Genomic DNA, 25,075 nt, shown 5'->3' with positions numbered 1-25,075 from the left:
AAGTGATTCAGTTACACGTATATACATTCTTTTTCATATTCTTTTCCATTATGGTTTGTCACAGGATATTGAACATAGTTACCTGTGTATGGGATTTTCTGAAGAATAAAGTAAGATCATTGTGATTAGTACCTACGGACAGAGTACCTTTCCCTCAAATTGTAGATAGTCTAAATGTAGCAATCCACTTCATAATAAACCAATTCAGTTTAAAAGACCAAGTTTCCAACTGGATCTGGATAGGAAACACTAATTTAGATTACTATTAGTAGATGATTAGCTGAATAATATGCCTTAGGCACTGAACAAATATATAAACAAACTAATAGAATTTTATGAATTGGTGAATAAAGAGGAAATGTTTAAAATTATAGTTTAAGTAGGAAGATACTATATTATTATTATAATCATAATAATAGTGATTAGCAGTTGGGCCCTAATATGCATGGTGCATATAAATGGTGTTAGTAAAAGGGTGCATGTTTTGTATGTATTTATTTTGTAATAATTTTAATCTCTGTGTCTTGGTTGGAAAGGTCTGATATTACTTCCTCTAGTGACACGAAATAAGGTTTGCTAACCTAATAACAGTAGCTTAAGTTGTCCTTGAGGTCTTTAAGGAGTCAAAGAATAAAAGTTGTAACTTTTTTCATGAATTTTTGAATTTTAAACCCCTTAAGAGATTTTAACGTTTTAAAGAACTTGTGATGAGATTAATGCCTATAGCATTCTCTATTATCTAATAAAAATACTTTTTTCTCCTGCTGTATTGCTTTATAATCATCTTTGTTTTAGAAACACTGAAGAAACATTAACCCAGGTTAATAGACAGGATGGATGTAGCTTGCTCTTCCTTTCTTCCTTCCATCCATCCATTCATCCAACCAGTCATCCTTTAAAACAAAATGTTTTCATATTAGATTGAGTATTAAGATGGGTGTGGGGATGAGTCCAAGAATGGGAAGCCAACGTTTGTTGGACCAAGCCCGGAAATTCATTTTGCTGCTTGTTTGCTTCACTAAATACATTCCCTACTCGTATTTCTGATACTTTTTCTCTGATCCCTTGATCTTTTATTCTTCTGAGGTAATTTCTATCAGTAGTGATTGAGCCTTAAGGACTGTGAATTACAAGTCTAGTATTTCTGATTGACAGTAGACCTATGTTGCCCTTTGAAGCTAGATTCTTCTCCACGGTATTGATCTTTGTGCTAACAACCTGGCAGTGTGTCTCTGACAAAAGACAGACTTAATTACTACAAAGTTACATGTCAGGGAGGCAGCAAATGGATCTCTAGCCTTTGGGATTTTGGTTTTATTTTCAGGGTTTGTTGTAAATCTGTGAATCTCAGTTGTTGATATACGTCTAGTGAAGAGCAGCTCCAGCAGAAGTGCAGCCTTGATAATCACTTTAAGATAGTAAAGGACAGAAGTTTATTTCCAGGTTACCATTGCAGCTAGAGGAAGTGCCATTGGAAGGTGCGTTCAGAGGACTGAAGGGAGGATAAGTCAGCCAACTGTGGTTAAGATGAGATGGAAGCTTCAGGCGGGGCTGGTGCAGCAGGTGTTTTACCCAAGCAAAGCCATCCTTTCAAGCAAGCAGCCATGGCTGATACTGAGTCCAAGCTTTTGGTGCAAATAGAGATGGGCCAGTACTAGCAAATGATTTGCCCATATTCAGAAATATAACCCAGCAAATGATAAGTTGATGCAGCTGAATCCAGGAAAGTTAACTTCCTCCTAAAACAAAACCCGGTAATCCTCAGACGAATACAACAAAATGCAGAGTTGATACAACATGTTATGTAAAATATGCAGTGTTAACCAAAAATACTAGACATGCAAAGAAAGAGGAATTGTTGACCTTTACTCAGGATGGGAGATAGTCAATAAAAATTATCTTCCTGTGGGCCCAGAAGTTGCATTTAGCAGAGAAAGACTTCAAAGCAGCTATTATAAGTAAGTTTAGAGAATTAAATGAAATTATGTCCAAAGAATTGAAGGAAAGTGTGGTGTCTTGGAATTAATAGACAGTCCCAAGGGAGAAATTGAAACTATAAAAAATGGAAATACTAGAGCTGAAAAATACAAATGCTGAAGTAAAAGATCGCTATATAAGCTCAATAGCACATTACACATGGCAAAATAATCTGTGAAACTGAGGATAGAGTGATAGAAATTACACGATCCAAAGAACAGAAACACAAAAGTTTAAAGAAAAATGAATCTTAGAAACATATGGTACAATATATGTGTAATTGGAATCCCAGAAGGAGAAGCTAGAAAATGGCAGAAAAATTTTTGAAGAAATAAGGGCTGAAAGCTTTCCAAATTTAATAGAAAATATTAATTTCAGATCTAAGAAGCTTAATGACCCCAAAGCAAAATAAATACACTCCCTGACACATCATAATGACTGCCACTCAGTAATCCAAAGATAAAAAGAAATTCTTGAATGCACCAAGAGAAAAATGACATGAAGTGAGAAAAACGACATACAGGAAAATAATAAGATTATTAATGACATATCATCAGAAACTGTGGAAGCCAGTTAACATTGGAATAGCATATTCAAAGTGCCCAAAGAAGAAACCTTTCAACCAAAAGTCTATGTCCAGTAAAAATATATCTTTAAAATGAAGCTGAAGTAAAGACATTTTTAGGAAACATGTCTTTGTTGCCAGCAGATGTGTACTACAAGAAATGCTAAAGGAATTTTTCAAGTCTGAAGGAAAACAGTAAATTGTAACTCAAATATAAAGGAAGTGATGAAGTGCACCACAAATAGACCAAAGCAAGAACCAACTAACTACATGGTGTCTGCCTACAGGAATCAATTTTAAATGCAAAGATACAGACTTAAAAGTCTGTAGAAATATGCCCTCAGAGGGATTTCACCCCATGGGGAAAGAAGAACAGGAGGACCTCAGCAATCCTTGTCACCACCATGGACCTCTGCAGCCTTTGCTTCCAAGGACGTTTACAGTCTTCACCAATCCTGAACCCAGATGATGGAGCTGCCCAGGGTCCTTCCCCAGGGTCTCCTTCCCAGTGCTGGAGCTCTCACTGTGGTGAGACCTTTCAGGAACCCAGGTTGCTGCTGGGCCCCACTCACGAGGATTAGGGTGCCACAGGGCCTCACCACCTGTGGGAATCAGAGCTGCCTCTGCGCTGTGCCCTTCCCCCTGGGGCCTAAGTGAGTTAGGGTCTATGCATCTGCTACTCTGCCATCACGGGACCATGCAGCTGCTGCTCTGTGCCCCGCCCCCTGGGTCCTCAGTTGGGACTTTGACTCTCTGTCACCAGACTGTGCAGCTGTTGCTCTGTGCTCCATCCCTTCCTCCTCAACTGGGACACCTCTGTGCCCTGTTATCCCTGGGCTTTGCTGCTGCTGCATCTTGCCCCCTCTTGACCCCCTTAAATACAAATCACTGCAGGGGGACCCAGACCCCGGTTCCATGGGTGATGTACCCACACTTGCACCTCAGATACTGACTCCATCATCGCAGCAAGTGAGCCTGTGTCCCAGGCCACAGGGGCCACGATAGTTCTGCCTGCCACTGAGCTTGTGACTCCTGCTCTGCTCTGAATGCAAGTGCCTCAGGCCTGGTACCACAGAGGGATCCCCTCAGCTGGAACATCCCCCGACACATAGAAGAGAAGAAGAGGAGGACCCCAGCAGCCCTAGCTGCCGCTGCCATTGCAGGTACCCATGGGATGCTGGCAGTCTCGGCTGCTAAGTGTTCCCACGGTCTTTGCCAGCATTGAACTCAGCTGGCAGATCTGCATGGAGATGGTGCCAGTGCACCCCTGCCCAGTTGGTACCCTCACAGCCAACTTTAGGTGAAGGGGAGTTTAGATGATCCCCTGAAGCCAGGTCATGCAGATGGAAAATCAATAAGGAAATAATGGACTTGAACTTGAATAAGGAATAATGGACTCCTGGATCAAATGAGTCGAATAGACATATACAGAACATTCCAACAAACAGCAGCAAAATATATGTTTTCAAGGGCACACAACATTCTCCATGATAGATCACATGCTAGGTCACAAAGCAAGTCTTAATAATTTTAAGATGATTGGAATTTTATCCGGTATCTTTTCCAGACACAATGGTATGAAACTAGAAATACATAATAGGAGGAAAGCTAGAAAAGTCACAAATACATAGGAATTAAGCAACAGGCTTGTGAGCAACCACTGAGTCAAAGAAGAAATCGAAAGGAAAATAGAAAAATACCCAGAGACGAACCAAAGTGGAAGCACAGCATACCAAAATGTATGGGATGCAGCAAAAGCAGTTCTAACAAGGAAGTTGTAGCAATAAACTTTTACATTAAGAAAAAAGTAAGATCTAAAATAAACAATCTCAGGGACTTCCTTGGTGGCGCGGTGGTTAAGAATCCGCCTGCCAATGCAGGGGACACGGGTTCGAGCCCTTGTCCAGGAAGATCCCACATGCCACAGAGCAACTAAGCCCGTGCGCCAGGACTGCTGAGCCTGCACTCTAGAGCCCGAGAGCCACAACTACTGAGCCTGCGTGCCACAACTACTGAAATCCTCGTGCCTAGAGCCCATGCTCCTCAAGAAGAGAAGCCACCGCAATGAAGAGTAGCCCCCACTCACTCAACTAGAGAAAGCCTGCATGCAGCAATTAAGACCCAACACAGCCAAAAATAAATAAATAAAAATAAATAAATAGATACTGGTGCTTTAAAAAAATAAAACAACAGCCTTAAATCTCAAGAACCTAAAGAACAAACTAAGTTAGCAGAAGGAAGTAAAAAAGAGCAGGAATAAATGAAATTGAGACGAGAAAGATAACATAAAAGATGAACAAAGCTAAGATTTGGTTTCTTGAAAAGTTAAAATTGACAAACCCTTAGCTAGACTAGGGAAGAAAGAGATGACTCAAATAAATAAAATTATGAGTAAAAGAGAAGACATTTGATACCACAAAAATACAAAGGTTCAAAGTGACTACTTTGAACATTTATAAACCAACAAATTAGATAATTTAGAAGAAATAGGTAAATTCCTAGAAACATACAGCCTACCAAGTCTTGGAATCAAGAAGTAATTAGAAAATCTGGACAGACCAATAACAATCAAGGGGATTGAACCAGTAATGGAAAATCTCCCAGAACAGAAAATCCCAGAACCAGGTGGCTTCACTGATGAATTCTATCAATCTAAATTGATATCAATCTAAATTGATATCAATCTATTCTATCAATTTAAAGAAGAATTAATGCCAGTCCTCACCAAACTCTTCCAAAAACTGAGGGAGGATGGAGCACTTCCAACGTCGTTTTATGAGGTTAGCATTACCCCGATACTGAAGCTAGACAAGGCCACTGCAAGAGAAGAAAAGTATAGGCCAATTATCTCTAATGAATGTGGATGCACAAATTCTCGACAAAATACCAGCAAACCCAATTAAAGAGCACACTGAAGGATCACTACGACGGGATCAAGTGGGATTTATCCTTAGGATGCAGGGATGGTTCAACATATGCAGATCAGTCAGTGTGATACCCCACATTAACAGAATGGAGGATAAAAATTATAGGGTCATCTTTTTTTTTTTTTTTTTTTTTTTGCGGTACGCGGGCCTCTCACTGTTGTGGCCTCTCCCGTTGCGGAGCACAGGCTCCGGACGCGCAGGCGCAGCGGCCATGGCTCACGGGCCCAGCCGCTCCGTGGCATGTGGGATCTTCCCGGACCGGGGCACGAACCCGTGTCCCCTGCATCGGCAGGCGGACTCTCAACCACTGCGCCACCAGGGAAACCCTGGTCATCTTAATAGATGCAGAAAAGGCATCTGACAAAATTCAGCCCCCTTTTATGATATAAACTCTCAACGAATTAAGTACAGAAGGAATGAACCTCAGCATGATAAAGGCTATATATGACAAGCTCACAGCCAAAATCATGTTCAGTGGTGAAAAGTTAAAAGCCTTTTCTCAGTGGTCAGGAGCAAGACAAGTATGCCCTCCCTTTTCTTAAATCAATTTATTTTTATTTTTGGCTACATTGGGTCTTCGTTGCCGCATTGCATCCATAAAGCAAAAACAAAATGCTGTTGGAAAATACTGACCCATATTGCGTTTTGTTCATTTCTGTTGTGGGACTTTGTATATTACACTTTGTGTTAGTTATGTCTGTCCTGTCTGTGTGCTCCCACGAGACTGTAAGCTCCTTGAAGACAGGAACATGGTAGTGACCTGTGGTTACTGGGTGAGTGAAGGGTGGTAGACAGTCAGTTCTCTCTCAGCATGTCCCTTGGAACTGCTTTGGGCTCACATTCCAGGTATGGACTCCTGTGTTCTGATTGTGTGTTGCACTTGTGGGACATTCAGGTTTGCCCAGTTTCGAAGGCAGTAGAGCTAGAGCCATCCTCGGCGGGCTTGTGTTTATTCTACTTAATGTGCAAATAAAACAGTTCCAGTGATATTTTTAATTTCAGGGCTGTTTGTACATGAGTATATCATCACACTGTTTTTTCAAATGTATATCTTTGGATGAATCCAGGGACATCATGTGAAAGCTCTGGCTCTTTCCGGACTGGGAAGAAGTAAGGAAGTGTTGAAGGAGTTTCTCTGCTGCCTGGCTTTGAATCCTGAATGTAACTCAGTGAAGAAAGAAGTGCAGAAGGTGTGATTTCCTTTCAATGACTTTCCTCTTGAAGTCTTATCTTCGGCCTTTGTGTCCATGCTGAGTAGCTGCTATATGTAAAATGAACAAGAAATGTAGTTCTGAATTATTCATGACAGTGTGATTTAAAACACACAGCGATAATGATGAGTTCATGCATTTGATGATGCCGCATGTTTCCTGAGACAGTGTACACATACCTCAATTCTACTGAAATAGTGACACGTATTACTGAGGCAGGGTAGATGTGTGCAGCTGGGGAGGCAAAGTGATTATCCTAGAGTTTGTAATTCAAGGACTGTAGTTTGTGCAGAAGCCCTGTAAGAGACATCATGATTTATGCAAAAGTTATCAATTCAGCTACATAGGTTGACTTGAAATTTTCAGCAAAGCTTCACCAACATGGAGCAGAAACACCTGCTCTTGTATGCAAATCTTTAACCCAGTCTTATTAGAGGTCATTGAGTCACACTTGACGTAGGGACCTGCCCTATAAAAAGGCCTGGACAGTAGGTACACAGTCTTAGCATTTCCAATGACAAGGACTCCTTGCTTTTACATCAACGTTTCCATATTTTAACACTGTTTATTTTCAACTTGTACTGTACACTTACCCTGTAATTTCCACTCTACAGTTGAGTTTTAGTCTCTGGAGCAAGAGAAAAGTTTTTCCTCCTTAATTTAAACCGCCTTAGATATTAGAGAAGAGCTATCATCTTTGCCTTAACTAGTTCTTTGAACCTAACATCCTCTCCCCATAGAACAGGGTTGTCAGGTTTCCTCCTCTGGCTGCCTTGCTGTATACCCCGAACCTTAGCCCCTACGTGCAGGGGCTGCAGGTGGTGAACGTGTATCTTCCCTGTGTTCACTGGGAGTTTATTTTTAGCCTCCCATCACACTGTTGGCTTCTGTTAGAACTGTAATTGGCCAGAAGAGCCAGATGCTTCTTTTGTAGTGAGAACTTCCTGGCACTATTTTTTATCCTATTCTTGTGTAGTTGACTGGTCTTTGTTGGTCCTGTTAAGTTGTCACTCATTGGTTTTGATCACTGTTTCCACTTGTCAAAATAATATTGAGCTGGCTGTTTTGAACGATTCCTGCCTGCTTTGTCTCACCTGCAACTTTCACAAGAATCGTAAAACATGTGTTACCCCAACTGATCCTCACAACAGCATCACGAGAAGTTGAGCCCGAGCTCAGCGACGTTCAGCAGATTCAGGAAGGTCCCAGGACCAGGATTCAGGTCTCGTGGATTCTTGCCTGTCTGGCGCTTTTGCATGCAGACATGATGTTTTCCCTCCAGCATGGTACGGGTGCTAGGTATCTTCTGTCACGGACGGCGCCAAACAGTGCCAGCCTCCTGATGCCCATGAGATGTGGTACCCTCCTTGGCAGCCTCCTGCAGCTCTGCTGACCCCTCAGGGCCAGTGCCGAGGACACTGCCGTCCCTGCTGGGGTGCTGCCCCTCACTGCCGCAGAGGTCGTGGGTTCTGGTGCGCTCATCTGTCACCTGCAGCGCAGTGGCTGCATTCTTCGTTGAGGTTTCAGTGACTCCTCTACGCCTCTCTTAAGCCCTTGGATTCAGCTGAGTCCATGAGTTTCTGCAGGACCATCGAGGGACTGGCCGGCACTTCCTACCACCACCAAAAGCTGGTGAACCAGAACTGTGTCCCTTCACCTTCTCTTCCTTTAAAGTTCTTACTGGTTGACTCTTCCGGTTCTCTTGTAAGTTAAGCAGCCCTCTAGAACTATCTTAATCCTGTGGGTCATCACAGCTCAGCTTCAGTCTGGGACCCCCTGCAACCGATACACCCCATGTTTCTCTCCTACCCCTGAGACATTTAGGGGAGATTTTCTGTAGCAGGTGTGTAAGGACCAAACTCAAAGAGACTGTAATGCTCGTATTTTGTCATTGGTACGAGTAAGATGGACAGGAACTGGGGGCTCAGATGCTTAAGATGTTGACTGTGGTTTCAGACACACTTGAATTTTTAAAACATTGGCAGTTGGAATAGGGTAGTTATTCTTGTCAATGTCTTAGGCCTGTTTGGCTTCAGAGTTTCCTCTGAGTCTTTCAGGTATGTGATGTATTTTTCAAAAGTGTCTTAAAATATATTTTTTTCCATCTTGGCAATTTTACAGGTAATGTGTGAGGTGTTTTTCCCTGCTTCAGAAAATGTGCCTCAGAATTCAACATCTTCCATCCAAAGCAGAATGTTGAACACAAGATTAACGGCGCAGTGTCAGAACCACATAAACAGCCAGCCTCCTGTGGAGGGAGGTGGCAGTGCAGGGAGTTCTAAGGTGGGAAGTGCACGTGTTTGTCAATATTATGTTGATTAAGCTTTATGTAATTTTGAACATTTACAAGTTACTCACACAGTTGCGTTACGTTAGCTACAAGTACTTCTTAAGACCAGTTCTGGCTTCTCAGCCTGAGAATTGACACTTTTAAAGGAATTTGATGCAAGTAATGAAAATCACTGAAGATTGAAAGAAACTTTTAGAACATCTCCAAACAACCCACAACATCAGGAGACTTGATATTATTTTGTCTTGGAGAAAAAAGAGCAGAGGGATGGTTTGAATGTATGAAGATTAGTGTTCAGTTGATCTGTTTCCGGAAGAAATTATCCTTATATTTTACCATGAAAAGTGTAAAGTTCATCTTAGAAGTTAATAGATGAAACCGGTTATGAGGGAAGAGTATATGCTCTCTTTTTTTCCAGAGATTTCTAAGAAAGGCTACTGCATGATTTTTTTTTCTCTGATGTTATGATTTCTTTAATATTCAGGATTCTTTTTTCCTACTTAACCAGAATCCATCTGAGAAACAGGATGTATTTAGAAATACCAGTCCTTCGGTGTTATATTTTATACTGGGCCTACACTGTGAGGAGGATAAGGAAGTGTTAGAAAGTTTTCTTCCAGCGGCGCTGAGCACTGGTTTAAAGAGACAGTTTCCGAATGATTTGGAGGATGCGCACGATGTGAACGGCCCTGGAAAAATTCCCAAGAAAGGTCAGTAAGGCTACTTTTTTTTTTTTTTTTTTTTGCCGTACGCGGGCCTCTCACCTTTGTGGCCTCTCCCGTTGTGGAGCACAGGCTCCGGACGTGCAGGCTGAGCGGCCATGGCTCACGGGCCCAGCCGCTCCGCGGCATGTGGGGTCTTCCCAGACCGGGGCACGAACCCGCGTCCCCTGCATCGGCAGGCGGACTCCCAACCACTGCGCCACCAGGAAAGCCCAGTAAGGCTATTTTGTCACTGAGTGTGTGACCCTAGAGTGATAGAATGTTGGCTGATACTCAATATACTTTAGAAACGTTTTATATAGGTGGTTTAAAATTGATAATGAAATGAACATATCACCTTCAAGATTGTAGGACAGTTTAAATGTTTACACCTACAAGGACTTCATAGTCAAAAATAGCAGAGAAAATTTAGGTATAACTTTCACTTTTATTCATGCTTTACAGTTAAATTATGGCTGTATACAGTCAGCCCTCAGTATCTGCGGATTCAACCAACCACGGATCAAAAATATTCAGAAAAAAAAAATTCCAGAAAGTGCCAAAAGCAAAACTTTCTTTTGCCCTGTGTAGGGATGAGTCATCAACACATAGCATTTACATATGTTACTATAAGTGTTATAAGTAACCTAGAGATGATTTAACGTACAGACACACCTCGTTTTATTGTGCTTTGCAGATTTTTTTTTTTTTTTTTTAACAAATTGAAGGTTTGTGGCAAACCTGTGTTGTCAGAAGATGGTTAGCACATTTGGTGATAAATTATTTTCAATTAACGCATGTACATTTTTTTTAGACATAATGCTGTCGCACACTTAATGGACTACAGTATAGCATAAACATAACTTTTATATGCACTGAGAAACCAAAAATAAATTTGTGTGATGCAGTTTATTGCAATATTCACTTGATTTCAGTGTACTGGAACTGACCCTGCAATATCTCTGGGCGATGCCTGTATGTGGGAAGATGTGCTTAGGTTATATGCAAATACCACACCATTTTACATAAGGGACTGCAGCGTCAGGGGTCTTGGTATCTGTGGGGATCCTGGAGCCAGTCCCCACAGGGATACGGAGGGACAGCTGGACTGCTAATCCCATCCAGCATGGTTTGTTACATTGGTGTAACATACTTTCCCCAGAGGAAATACAGTTATCACATGCTCTTACCCAGATGTGCAAGTGTTAATTATAGCATTTAACTTTTTCAGAGGCTGATTCCTCACCCCAAAGGAACGTGAGCTCTAACGTAGGAGAAAGTGCAGAGCTCCTGATAGATGTGGCTGATTTTGAGTGTGCCCTTTGCATGAGGTAGGATGACATAGAATCTACGCAACTGTGAAGAATTCAGCCTTTCTGAATTTTGTATCCCAAACGTAACGGGCTTTTTATTGTTAGAGAAATTACGTATATCTCAATAACAATTGATTTATTTTCTGAAAATAAGATTAAGGAAGTTGTAAATGGAAAATGGATATAAGTGATTTCTAGAATTCTTATAAAAAGGTTATTTGGAAACGTCTTCTGGACATTTCTTGCTGAAAACCCAGATGTCTTCTCCAGGTTGCTCTTTGAGCCTGTCACTACGCCCTGTGGACACATGTTTTGCCTAAAATGCCTCGAGCGCTGCCTGGACCATGCCCCACATTGTCCTTTGTGCAAAGAAAAACTCTCAGAAGTAAGTATTTCTTGGGAACTGACAATTCCTAGCACTTTTTTATTCGGTCTCAACCTACTTCCCCTTCACATCCAGCTTTAATTCCTCAGATCCTCAATGCCCTTTCCCAGTCCAGGTCAAGTCAACTCTTTGCCTTTTGTGTGCGTCTGTATAAGTAGCATCGCAGTGCCAGAGTAAACCCACAAAATAGGGAAGATTAAATTTCACTTTAAATTCATAATCTTAAATCTGAGACCCAAAACCTTATTAGTCATTTTTTTTTTTATAAATTTACTTATTCATTTATTTGTTTTGGGCTGCATTGGGTCTTTGTTGCTGAGCACAGGCTTTCTCTAGTTGTGGTGAGCGGGGGCTACTCTTCGTTGTGGTGGTGGTGCACGGGCTTCTTATTGCGGTGGCGTCTCTTGTTGCGGAGCACGGGCTCTAGGCACACAGGCTTCAGTAGTTGTGATGCACGGGCTTAGCTGCTCCGCGGCATGTGGGATCTTCCCGGACCAGGGCTCGAACCCGTATTGGCAGGCGGATTCTTAGACATTGCGCCACCAGGGAAGTCCTTATTAGTCATCCTTACTGTGCTTCTCTGGTAGCCTCAGCTTTTCACTCTCCAGGTGGTTCTTTCATCTCTCTTCTCTCCCACCACCTGCTACTCACCCTCCCTGACATTATGATACTCATGGAAAGGGTATACACCAGCAAAATGGGAATTGCCTCTTCCTTGCTCCAAGGGAACCCTTTCTTTGCTTCTCTCATGGAGTGGGGGGCGTCCGGGTACTTCCCCTCCCCCTCCCCTCCCCCTCCCCTTCTCTCCCTCTCAGGGCCGACTCCCCTGCTCTCACCTCAGTCCCTTTCATCTTCTGAGACGACTCCCCTCCCCCCACCTCCTTGTTGACCCTTGACTAGGAAGAGAGCTCTTTGTCCTTAAGAATTAATTACCATGTGGTATTATTTAACTTTTTCTTTTGTTCCAGTTGTTGGCAAGCAGAAATTTTCATATAACTACTCTGGCTGAAGAATTAATATTTCGATATTTGTCAGACGAACTGTCTGACAGAAAGAGAATTTATGATGAAGAAATGACGGAGCTTTCAAAGTAAGTCTCTGTGCTCCAGGTGCTTGGTGTTGAGTTCAGGCTAAAGAAGAAAATCCTTGTTAATTTCACGACTTTATCTCATTTTTTTCCCCCCTGCCTTTGGCAGAGAAATTAGCCTCCAAAAAAATTAATTGCAAAGAGTTTATATGAATTTAATTGAAAAAGTTTGTAAGAAATATTTCAAAAGTGTGTTTTGACAATATTATATGGTTGTTTTTTGTATCTAAATAAGCAATGCTGAATTTTTCAGAATTGAAAAGGCACAGGACATAGAAGGGAAGAAGGGATTACCACGGAAAATAGGCTTGACAGTTATTTTTTCTCTTTTAAAGTGATTAAAATGTTGTGTTGTAGTGACCCGTAAGTATTGAGACCTTGTCATTCTTCTACTCTTTTTTTATTTAGAACTCATTACCTTTGACGGCTTTCATCAGAATTTTTTTCTTATTTACTTTTCTTGAGATATAGTTGACATCTCACATTGTATTAGTTTCAGGTGTACAACATAATGAGTTGATATTTGTGTATATCGTGAAATGATCACCACAATACGTCTAGTTAACATGTCTCCGGACATAGTTACAAAAATTTTTTTCTTGTGATGAGGGCTTTTGAAGATCTACTCTCTTAGCAACTTTTTTTTTTTTTTCTTTGCGGTACGCGGGTCTCTCACTGCTGTGGCCTCTCCCGTTGTGGAGCACAGGCTCTGGATGCGCAGGCTCAGCGGCCACGGCTCACGGGCCCAGTCGCTCCGCGGCTTGTGGGATCTTCCCGGACCGGGGCACGAACCCGTGTCCCCTGCCTTGGCAGGCGGACTCTCAACCCCTGCGCCACCAGGGAAGCCCTTAGCAACTTTTAAATACGCAGCACAGTGTTACTAACGATAGTCACCATGCTGCACCTTACATCCCTAGGAATTATTTATTTCATGACTGGAACCTTGTGCTGTTTGACCCCCTTCACCCATTTCACCTGCCCCCTCCTCTGGTAACCCTGTCTGTTCTCTGTATCTGTGAGCTTGGTTTTGTTTATTTTTAGATTCCACATATAAATGAGCCCCTACAGTGGTATTTGTCTTTCTCTGTCTGGCTTATTTCACGTAGCACAGTGTCTTCAAGGTCATCAGAATGTTTTTATAGTGATCATAAGCGTGGTCTCATCAGATTAAATAAGAGGGCTTGGCAGGGAACGTGGCTCAGCTGAGAACTTTCTCAAGCTGTGGCCCTTGGCTTTCTTTTCCCACCTAAGCCTGAGGCAGGCAAACCTGAGGGGTTTGTAAGTGAGAGAGCTGAGGTTGCCTAGCTTCTGCTGTTTCTCAGCGACTCTCACTCCCTTCTGTTTCTAACAGCTCCACCTCTAAGTTCACATTTCCCTCACCCCGCAGTCTGACCAGGGATGTGCCCATCTTCGTGTGTGCCATGGCCTTCCCCACCGTGTCCTGTCCGCTCCACGTCTTTGAGCCCCGCTATCGGCTTATGATAAGAAGATGCGTGGAAACTGGCACCAAACGGTTTGGCATGTGTTTATCTGCAGAGCACGCAGGGTAAGAATTACCAGTGTTCAAAGAAAGGGTTCTAATTAAGTGTATCATTTGTCATTTTTCTTGAAGAACAGCTTAAGGTGATGTTGAAAACCTCTAGTGTCTCCTATTACGTAACAAAGTATAAGTTCAGGGCCATCCATGATGTGGCCCCACCCTTCGTTTCTAGCCTCATCTCCTATTCCTTCCTTTGGAACATCATACCTACTAGTCCATTGCCACATTATTCGCCCTCCTCTAAAAAAAGTTCATGTTTTCATGCCTCCATGCTTCCCTCTGTCTGTAATTCTCTTCTAGCTCACCATTATACAAACAAATCTGGTCCAACTTTTTAGGTCTAAAAAAATTGTTACATCCTCCACGAAACCTTTATCCACACAGCCAGAAAACTTTCGGTCTTATAAAAACCCATGGTGCTTTTTTTTTTTTTTAATTTATTTATTTTGGCTGTGTTGGGTCTTCGTTTCTGTGCGAGGCCTTTCTCTAGTTGTGGCAAGCGGGGGCCACTCTTCATTTCGGTGCGCGGGCCTCTGACTGTCGCGGGCTCTCTTGTTGCGGAGCACAGGCTCCGGACGTGCAGGCTCTGTAGTTGTGGCTCATGGGCCTAGTTGCTCTGTGGCATGTGGGATCCTCCCAGACCAGGGCTCGAACCTGTGTCCCCTGCATTAGCAGGCAGATTCTCAACCACTGCGCCACCAGGGAAGCCCTGCTTGGTTTTCTATCTCTTTTTGTTTGGCATCATTTTTCTAGGGAAGATGTTCCAAATCAGCAGGCAGCTCCCCTCCAAAGACTGCTCTGGGGACCCCGGGTCCTGCCCACGTCCTGGCTTCCTGATCCTCTAGGGCTTTGTCGTTACTGCATGGTCCTGATGAGGTCATTACATCCAAGTTCTAGCTGGTGGAAGAGGCCCTGGTGCTTGTAGGGGATCCTGGAGCAAAGGGGCCCATAGCAGTCACTGCTGCTCACACCTCCAGCAGAGGAGGCTGGGAAATGTAGTCCATCCAGTTGCCCACGAGTTAGGGGAGAATTGATGTTTAGGGCTATCTGCTAGTTTCCACCGTATGTACCTAGGAACATATCTTTCTAAAGATGTATGTAGAACATTTATGGAGAAAATTCTACAACTTTATTGAAAGATATTCAAGAATGGACAGAGATACTGTGTTCATGGGTACATAGACTCAGTGTCATAGAGAGATTTTTTTTTAATCTTTATTGGAGTATAATTGCTTTACAATGGTGTGTTAGTTTCTGCTTTATAACAAAGTGAATCAGTTATACATATACACATGTTCCCATATCTCCTCCCTCTTGCGTCTCCCTCCCTCCCACCCTCCCTATCCCACCCCTCCAGGCGGTCACAAAGCACCGAGCTGATCTCCCTGTGCTATGCGGCTGCTTCCCACTAGCTATCTGTTTTACGTTTGGTAGTGTATATATGTCCATGCCTCTCTCTCGCTTTGTCACAGCTTACCCTTCCCCCTCCCCATATCCTCAAATCCATGCTCTAGTAGGTCTGTGTCTTTATTCCTGTCCTGCCCCTAGGTTCTTCATGACCTTTTGTTTTTAGATTCCATATACATGTGTTAGCATACGGTATTTGTCTCTCTCTTTCTGACTTATTTCACTCTGTATGACAGACTCTAGGTCTATCCACCTCACTACAAATAACTCAATTTCGTTTCTTTTTGTGGCTGAGAGATGTTCTTTATCCCCAGTTGGTCTGTAAATCCAAAGTAGATCCGGTCAGCATCACGGGAGGGTTTTTCATGGAATTGCTCAAGCTGATTTTAGAATCATTATGTTAAAGACCAAGACCTGGTAGTTTTGAAAAACCAGCTGAGAAAGATGGGAGAACATCCCTGCAGTAAACATACAAGTCCAAGTAAGTAGACCATTGAAACAGACGATAGAGATAAGCAGATCCACTCATATCTGGACTCCAAATTTATATGTAATTTTGTGAGAAAAGGCAAAACTCCTCAATAAAAGATACTCAGACAATTAGTGGGTAGTCCAAATGGGAAAAAAAAATCTTTTCTCTGCCTTATACTATACACAAAAAGTAGCACATTTACATTCCCAATGTGAAAAACAAAATATTAAAACATTTAAGAGAGAATATTGGGGACTATCTTTACAATTGGCAACAGGGAGAGATTCTTTTCTTACACAGCATGCCGAGAGCATTAGCGTAGAGAAAGAGATGAATACATTTGAATTATTAAGAGTTGATTCATCACAATCAGCATAAGCAGAGTGAAAAAAGTTTCATAAGTTCCACTTTCACTGGGAGTATGGAACATTCAGAAAAGATTTACTACAGATAAGCTACTGAACCTGTTTCCTGAACCCGTCAAAGGGCAGGTTGCTCAGGGTAACCGAGGAGAGACAGGTCCTCCAGGGAGAGAGCAGACAGGAGCCCTGGCTCACCCATGGCCAAGCCCAGGAGAGGGGGAGAATTCAGCTGATTTTTTGGACAAATTTCTAATGGCCTCATGTGGGCAAACATGAGAGCCTCGATGTGCTGGATGCTGCAGAGTTGGCAGCCAAGTTCCTGGCCACAGACCAGGTGAGATGTTTATCGCAGGAACAGGTTTTGTGGCTGAGACCGACTTTGGAGGAGCTGACATGTGAGCTGGGGCACCGAGGCCTCCTTTGAAGAGGCTCTTCAGGCGGCTCCATGCAGCTGTGGATAAGACAGACCCTTAGGAAGGGGGGCGCTTTACTGGTGATCCAGGCAGAGGTGTTATAACTCTATGCAGGTGTGTAACTTGGGAGTCCTCCCTCAGCATTAGTTCGGAGGTGTGTAGTGCAGTTGTTCATTCACTTTAGCATCAGATACCCTTGGGTTCAGATCTCGGCTCTGGATCTTCCTGTGGCCCTAGATCAGTTTAATTTTTCTGAGCCTCCATGTTTCTGTGAGGCTTGGATGAATACGTATGATAAATTGCTCTGTGTAATGCTTGACACATCGTAGGCACGATCGATACCATCAGGATGTGGGGGACAGTGGGAACCGTGACTGTGAGTAGGGTCATGCAGGAGAGCTTTGGAGTGAGGATACAGTGTCCCGGGCAGCCCCAGTGTGTTGGGGACACGTGGAGGATGCAGGTGGTGAAGGGAGGGACCGGTCAGGGAGGGCGAGAGTGCTGGGTCAGCGACAGGTCAGCTGGGGTGTGCCAGCTTCACGTGTGACTCCACTGGGCTCGTATCGGTAGAACAGCGGGGTCTTGAGGTGTGATGGGGAGACAGGGAGATGAAGACAGTGCTTTTTTTAAAAAATTATTTATTTATTTATTTTTGGCTGTGTTGGGTCTTCATTGCTGCACGTGGGCTTTCTCTAGTTGCAGAGAGTGGGGCCCACTCTTCGTTGCAGTGCGTGGGCTTCTCATTACGGTGGCTTCTCCTGTGGAGTGTGGGCTCTAGGCACACGGGCTTCAGTAGTTGTGGTACGTGGGCTCAGTAGTTGTGGCACACAGGCTTCAGTAGTTGTGGCACGTGGGCTCAGTAGTTGTGGCTCACGGGCTCTAGAGCACAGGCTCAGTAGTTGTGGCGCACGGGCTTAGTTGCTCCGCGGCATGTGGGATCTTCCCGGACCAGGGCCTGAACCCGTGCTCCCTGCATTGGCAGGCGGATTCTCAGCTACTGCGCCATCAGGGAAGTCCCAAAGACGGTGCTTGTAGATGCCTTTCTGCGGCAGTTTGTTGGGGACGGAAACAGCATGGGGGAGGGGAGCAGAGTCTGAGGGGCGGGGGGTGGGGACAGTGCTCTAGTGCCCCGGCCAAGGGGGCTGGGGGGCCACATTTCAGGTCCACCTGTCCCCACCCCACTGGTTAGAAGGGCTGAGGCACAAGTACCCCGTCCCCGCCGGCCCTTCTCTTGCCACGTCGCACATCAGTGTGTTTCTCATCGGCTGCTGGTCTCTTGGAGGAAATAACCTTGCTGCTCTGGCATGGAGATGCTGTTTGTTTCATTTGGCTTTTTATTCCTTTAAGACCCAGGATTGCATCTGGGGAGAACTGAAGACCCTCCTGCATTTTTAAAGTCAGGGTTGTTTCTCCCGCCTGTCCTGCCAGGATCTCAGAGTACGGCTGCATGCTGGAGATCAAGGGCGTCAGGACGTTCCCCGATGGCAGCTCCGTCGTGGATGCCGTCGGGATTAGCCGCTTCCGGGTTTTGAGCCACCGTCACAGAGACGGCTACAACACGGCAGATATTGAGTATCTGGAAGATGAAAAGGTGAGTAGTCACACCCACGGTGCCAGCTCTGTCCCCTTGCCAGCCGCTGTTTCTGGTCATCTGTGGGCACCGGGCCTTGTGGGGCAGAGGGCAGAGTGCAGCGAGGTGAGCTCTGAGGTCTTAGGCCCAGGGAGCTGAGCGTGAAGAAGACCGAGTGCGGTGGCTCTCAGGGTCCCTCTTCTATGCTGATAGAGGGTTTATTGACTATCATTGTGGATGATGACTTTTGGGGGTGTATGTATATATTTTAAAATGGTAGCTTAAATAGCTACCACATGAAATAATTTTAGTTTTTTTTAAAAGAAAACTCTCCACTACATATGAATATTTGATTTGTATTATATAAATCAAATTGAGAATGGTCATGTGTGTTATAATCTGATTCCTCAGTTTACCTCAATTTTCATAAATGCTGTTGTTTTATAATCAGGAAGGACCTTAGTGCTTTATTCCCATTTTACAGATGGGAAAATTCTCTCCTAAAGCAGCTGAGCAACTGGCCGAAGCTTCCACACAAGAGGCAGTGATGGAGCCAGAACAAACCTGGGTCCCCTGGTCCTCAGCCCAGAGCTGTTCCTGCTCACCTGTTTCTAGGTGTCCCTACCTAGGACTGAGCCTTGCTGGGCAGTGAGAGGGGCCCCGGGCAGCAGGGCGCATCCGTCTGAAGCCTAAGGGCCTCCCCCTGGCATCAGGCTCAGGCCGTGAATGCACTGTCGCTGTAACATGTCTATTGGAATATAATGTGGTGACGTGGAATATAATTTTTTAAATGTTATAAGTCTTCGACTTGGTAATTCTGCTGCTGAGAAACTATCCTGAGGAAATGACAGCCCCTTCTCTCACACACACACGCAAAACCACTTTTGCGTAAATACTTATATTACTTGTATTATTTTAAAATGTATCTTACGTGAATGGTTGAGTAAATCATGGCACATGTCCGATACAGGATTGCAGGTACTCATTAAAAATGATTCATGGTAACGTCGGGTCCGTGCTTATATTAAGAGAAACATCTGGATGTTACAGACGGACAGACAGACAGGGTAGATAGAGCTCCACTGTGTAAAAAAAGTGAAGATTTCTATGTTGAGCGTATATCTTGTTTATAAAACACTGATGAATTACTGAAGTGTTAGATGCCAGGAATCCGCTCAGCGGACGTGGCCGCAGTCACTGTGTGATGGACACGCGTGTGATAACGAACTGTTGAAAGGTTGTCTCTTCTCCTTGGTCAGGTGGAAGGTGCAGCGTATGAAGAGCTCACCGCCCTGCATGAGTCAGTTTATCAGCAGTCTGTGTCCTGGTTTGCTTCACTTCAGGATCACATGAAAGAACAGATCTTAAGCCACTTTGGGTTAATGCCCGACAGAGAACCTGAGCCTCAGGTATCCTGTCCTTTCTTCTTTTATCATGCTGTTATTTCCTGCCGTAATGTGCTAAGACACATTATGCTGGGGAAAACTTGGCAGTACCTGCTATGCTGTTGATTCCCTTATGGTCGCTCATGAACCAGTTCATTTATCAGCAGCCCAAAGAAGCCCCTGGTATAGTAGCGTGTGCCTTTTGGAGCAAAGCGATACATGCTTTCTGATTAATACTACATGAAGGTAATTTCTTTTCTCTCAGAAATCAGTTTATTCTGATGACTGTCAACTTTTGTACTTCTCCCACCACCATGGGAAGATTTAGTAGTCATTTTAGTATATGGGCAGGAACACTTTATGTTTTGCATGTAAGATTGCCCTGCACCCAATGAACAGGCGTTGGATAAATGAAGAGAAAATCCCCAGCTCTCGTTAAATCGGAAACTTTCCTCGCCCTCGATCCCACCATCGTGGGCTTTCTCCCTGCTCCCAGGACTGCTCTCAGTGACACTGGCTCTTTAAGTGATGAACGGGTTTCAGGGCTGTGAAGCATTTGTAAGTGCGGATGACTCCACTTCTCCGCATTTGGGTGGCCCGGGAGGGGATGGTGTGCGCTTGTGGCTGAGAGTGTATAGTTCGTCCTGTGCCCGCTAACCTATCCTGGAGAAAGGGGGGCAGGGCCAGGTCTCAGCAGGTTTACGGTCAGATGAAATGTCTTTTGTATCTTTTCCATCCATTTTTATGTTCTTTTTCTGTCTCTTGGGGGCTTCTGTCTTTTACCCCCACTTGAGTTCTGTCTTTTCCAAACCCAAGACAGTGCTTTCAGCCTCAGCTCACCTCCGAGTCCTTTCTCACCCTCCACCCTGTTATAACCCCTCCTCCTCTGTTCTGTAGCCTGGATTCAGAAAGCAAGGTGATTAGACTAACTTGATTGAGGTATGAATCATTCTTTCTTCTAGGAGTTTTTGCTTATTAAGCCCAATTAATCTCTAATTGTAACACATTGCATGACGGGAGTGGCTTAAAAACAACAGAAATTTATGATTGTACAGTTCTGGAGGCCAGAGATCCGACACGGCTCTCGCCAGGCTATGACCAAGGTGATGGCAAGACTTTCTTCCTTCTTGGAGGCTCTAAAGGAGAATCCATTTCCTGGCCTTTTCTGGCCCCGAAAGGCTTGCGGTGTTCCTTGCCTCTCACCCGTTTGTCCGTCTTCCAGGCCGGCAGCTTGCACCTCTGACCCCTCTTCCATAGACTCATCTGCCCCCGATCACAGCCCAGAACAGCTCCCTGCTGGAAAGACCCTTGCGATGAGGCTGAGCCCACCGAGGTGGGGAGATCCAGCATAAGCTCTCCGTCTGCAGGTCCCTGACTCACTCACATCCGCAGTGTCCCTTCTGCCGTGTAAGCTGCCGTAGCCACGGGCTTCAGGAACTGGGGGGTCAACGCCTTCGGGAGACCATTAGTCTTCCTGCCACAGAGGATTTTGGGTCCTTTGTGGGAGATAGTTTTATGCCAAGGCCCTTCCCATTAATCGTGCTACTCAGTTTCTCCCCACTCGGTAAGATGAGGAGGGAAAGGGAGGGTGTGAATCACACAGAAGGTTGTTTTGTCCAACACTTGGGCCTTCTTCCCTTGGAGAGGAGACGGGTGCCTTCCGCACAGTGACGTGGGCTGCCCTGTGCACTTTGGCCTCTGTGTTACTCCTGAGCTCTGGTGAGGCTAGAGCCACCCTCCCTGGTTCCCAGTCTGGATTCTGAAGTCAAGACATTAGAAGCAGGGCGCCTTGGACGCCTTGGTTCCAGTACCAGGACTATTGAGAACAACTTTGTGATCAACTTTTGCTTAGAGCTCATTCCAGAAGTGCCTGCTTGGTTATGTGAAATAAAGGCTCTCAGGTCGCTTACTAGTTCATATATATGTACATGTATAATTAATAGTAACTATTAATAATATATAATTGATAGTAATTTCTTATATATATATTTAACAATAACTCATATATATAGATGTTTCATATAGAGGTACATTTGTCACTGACTGTATTATAAGGTTTATCTTACTGTAACACTCAAACTTGCACACCTACTGTGTGCTTTATAAACATTGTGCTGTATATAACATATTTAAAACTTAAAGAACAGCAACAGAACATTGGACAGTAGAGGTAAAAATTATAGTCTCCTTTTCTGGCTGGTCATGTGTTCTGAACTAGAGCTTTGAGAGAACAAGGGTGACTAATCCGTAGCGTTTCCCTGTGGAAGATGCTTCTCTTGACACATTCTCCCTTTTGTGAGTTTCCCCACATTTCAGTGTGTGACATGACAGTAAGCTTTGTGTTCTGAGGGCTGAATGAATTGCACGGTAGACCTCAAAGAGAAGACGGCATTTAATTCTTGTTCACGTGTCTGTGGGTAAACAAAAGACCATTTGGGGGGAACAGGCTTGTATTGTAGGTGCTAATTTTGTGCTTCCCTTTGTTTTGCAGAGTAACCTCCGTGGTCCTGCCTGGTCCTGGTGGATCCTGGCAGTGCTGCCGTTGGAGCGGAAGGCTCAGCTGGCCATACTCAGCATGATCTCGCTGAAGGAGCGTCTGCTCGCCATTCGGCGAATATTAGCCATCATCACGCGTAAGATGAATAGTCGGCAAGAGCTGGTTAACAGCCGGGAGAGAAATAATTGATTTTCTCTCTCAGGGTTTCTGGAAGCCCTTGTGTTTTTATGAGGAGTTCCAGGCACGGACGAGTAACATCCATCCATCGTGCTTTGTAGAATACTTGTTGATAGGGTTACAGATTGGAACACTTAGCAAACCTTGACCCTAACTCAAAAGTTGGAAGTCTGTGCCTGGTGGCATCTGACTCTGTACAAGGTTAGCCTGAAATTTGAATGGATCCCACGGTTGGAAAACAACCTAAGAAAATCTCTCTGAACCAGATGTTTTCGGTGTGTAGTTCACTCACAACAGGGGACCACCCAGATGATTGACAGGTGGTTTAGGTTTTGCAAGAAAGAAGACTCCCTTCCCAGTGAAGTGTTCCCATCATGCTTTGGAGGGAAATCACGTTTTTACCTGGAAGCATATTTCTCAGAGTACAGGCTAACCAAAAACGCGCTTAGGCTTTGAGTGTCACCGTGAAGTTGTCTGTGAAGGAATCAAACAGTTGTCTAGCGGCAGGGCTGAAGTTAGTCCTTACCCGAGGAGTAGTACAGAACCGGTTAGAACTGCGTTTTGTGTCCTGCCGTAGTTCAGATGTTGTAAATTGCATGTTTTAATGAATATCAAAATACAAGAAGGGTACCTTGGATATAGAAAAATCTGAAAACAGTATAGTTGATTTGAGGGTATGTACTTACACACACACACACACACACACACACCAAAGAATGAATAAAGGGAGCTAAAACTGTACATGCATTGGGATGTTCAGAATACAACCAAAGGAGTGCAAAGAACCCCTTGGAAACAACCCTGTCTCATTAATTCAGTGGATGTGAAGCATGTAGGAAATGTCATCTTTCTACTCAGATTGGCATTAGAAACTAGGCCCATCAGTAAATTTGAGTTCACCATCCATCCACTAATATATGAAGACATTAAAAAGCTGCTATGAAATGGGTATCTGCCTATTCCAGGAAAACACATCAGGACAGTATACAAGGAGAGGGAGGCAGGTATGGGATGTAAACATGTAGCAAGTTTTTCTCCAACCCCAACCTGAAAATTATATTTGTTTTCTTTTTTAGTAAGTTTTACATTGATCAGACCAGATGTTATCTATTAAAAAGCAGTGGTGGGGCTTCCCTGGTGGCGCAGTGGTTGAGAGTCCACCTGCTGATGCAGGGGATGCGGGTTCGTGCCCCGGTCCGGGAAGATTCCACATGCCGCGGAGCGGCTGGGCCCGTGAGCCATGGCTGCTGAGCCTGCGCGTCCGGAGCCTGTGCTCCACAACGGGAAAGAACCCTGAACGAACCCTGAATTGAAGAATTGAACCCTGAATGTTGCCAAGTATCCCCTCCTCTCTACTAGGCCTAGATGCTTAAGTCTAAGCCGTTGACTTCAGTCTCCTAGAAGAAGGTCTTTTCACCCTTACAGTTGCTCCCGTTAACTTCACCTATCACTTACCCACTGCTAAAAAAAATTACCAACATCTGCTGGATCCTATAAAGTAGCTTTTAGTAGTGGATCTTAGGTGTATATTCTAGTAGTGCGTATTGAAATATTAGGATATTTCAGCAGCATAAAATAAAGGAGAAGTTAAAGTACCACCATTGTACTTGGCCACGTTGGGAACCGTACCTCTGATTTGTGCCCGGGTCTTAATGTGTTAACGGTGACTGAGTAACAATACAGAGAGGTCCACGCCATTGAAGGAAGAGTTTACTGTTATTCGCAGTTCTGTTAGAAATGAGAGGCGTGGCACTCGGGGCTACTTGGGGAAGCACCCCGCATCTGGAGGCAGAGACAGCAGTGAAGGGAAGGCATGGGGCATTGTATTTTGGCAGGAAAGGGGAAACGGCATGGCTAGTTTGTATAATGTCGGTGGGCTGTGGGCTGCAGGGTGGTCTCTAGTTGTCTGGTACCGGCCCTGGGTGATTTGGGCAGAGGAATATTGCCTCTTGGAGGGTAAGAGCCGTCAGAGGAGGTGGCTCAGAGTGTGAGCGCTGGATTGTTGGGTTTTGTATGAAAGTTGTGCTCCCTTGTGAGCCCTTTGCTGCCTCTTGAGTATTGGCTACCCCAGAAGGGGCCATCTCTCCCCTGTCAGGGAGGCCCCCAAGAAGTCAAAATATCATAAAAATATTTTTTAAAAACATGATTAATACAATTAGTCCTCTGATGTTTTGACATCATATTAAGGAAACTTGGGGTGATAACAGAGACAATGGAGACATTTAGAGAATAGGGCATAAGTTACCTTAAACAGCATAGAAAGCATTTTTTATGAGAGTAAAATAAAGCACAGAGGAGCACTGGTGAAGGTATAAGGAGTCCTTGAGCCCGGCTCATAATTAAGTTTCCCATTTATATGGCATTAGCCAAGATCACAGATCTGGAATTTGGGGGGGGGGAGGGGTTCTTTAATAATATTTTAGGAGAGTTGTAAAGTGTGTTAAAAGTATTAGTCTGGTAATAATATCTTGGTGCATTTCTTGGGTCAAGATGGCAGGTCGAGCAGTTGTGCTATTGGAGGGTATGATCTGGTAATTTAGCAAAGTATATTAGTGATTAGTGGTGTCAGCCTTTTTGGAAAAAAAAAAATAATCAGTTCAGCCCGCACAATTGAGCTTATTCATAAATAGCAGAGGAATTGCAATTTGGGACCAGCAAACTATGGTGAACCACAGGCAAGTTTGGAGAGCAATCCTGTTGTTTTTGGATGGAATGTCCTATAAGTATCAATTAAGTCCATCTTGTTTAATGTATCATTTAAAGCTTGTGTTTCCTTATTTATTTTCATTTTAGATG

General features: G+C 44.1%; 1 protein-coding gene across 2 annotated transcripts in view; it reads left to right on the top strand.

Annotated features, from left to right (window-relative positions):
- Positions 1-25,075, top strand: part of LONRF2 (LON peptidase N-terminal domain and ring finger 2) — a gene marked incomplete at its 5' end in the record, with an annotated part of 71,051 nt that overhangs the window by 12,626 nt on the left and 33,350 nt on the right. The window contains 10 exons of one of the 2 annotated variants that reach the window (XM_082851314.1): positions 6,537-6,659; positions 8,802-8,963; positions 9,479-9,680; positions 10,903-11,002; positions 11,255-11,369; positions 12,338-12,459; positions 13,844-14,002; positions 18,079-18,241; positions 19,480-19,629; positions 22,097-23,487. In XM_082851314.1, the coding sequence (XP_082707440.1) occupies positions 6,537-6,659; positions 8,802-8,963; positions 9,479-9,680; positions 10,903-11,002; positions 11,255-11,369; positions 12,338-12,459; positions 13,844-14,002; positions 18,079-18,241; positions 19,480-19,629; positions 22,097-22,291 (1,491 nt within the window). In that variant the 3' untranslated portion in view covers positions 22,292-23,487. Of the gene's footprint in view, positions 1-6,536; positions 6,660-8,801; positions 8,964-9,478; positions 9,681-10,902; positions 11,003-11,254; positions 11,370-12,337; positions 12,460-13,843; positions 14,003-18,078; positions 18,242-19,479; positions 19,630-22,096; positions 23,488-25,075 lie in introns of those variants that run through there. The other variant, XM_082851315.1, reaches the window with a different exon arrangement.

Source organism: Leucopleurus acutus (genome assembly GCF_964270905.1).
Source record: "Leucopleurus acutus genome assembly, chromosome: 12".
NCBI classification, from domain to species: domain Eukaryota; kingdom Metazoa; phylum Chordata; class Mammalia; order Artiodactyla; family Delphinidae; genus Leucopleurus; species Leucopleurus acutus.
The sequence above is the reverse complement of the archived record's forward strand: the minus strand, read 5'-3'. Positions and strand labels throughout refer to the sequence as shown.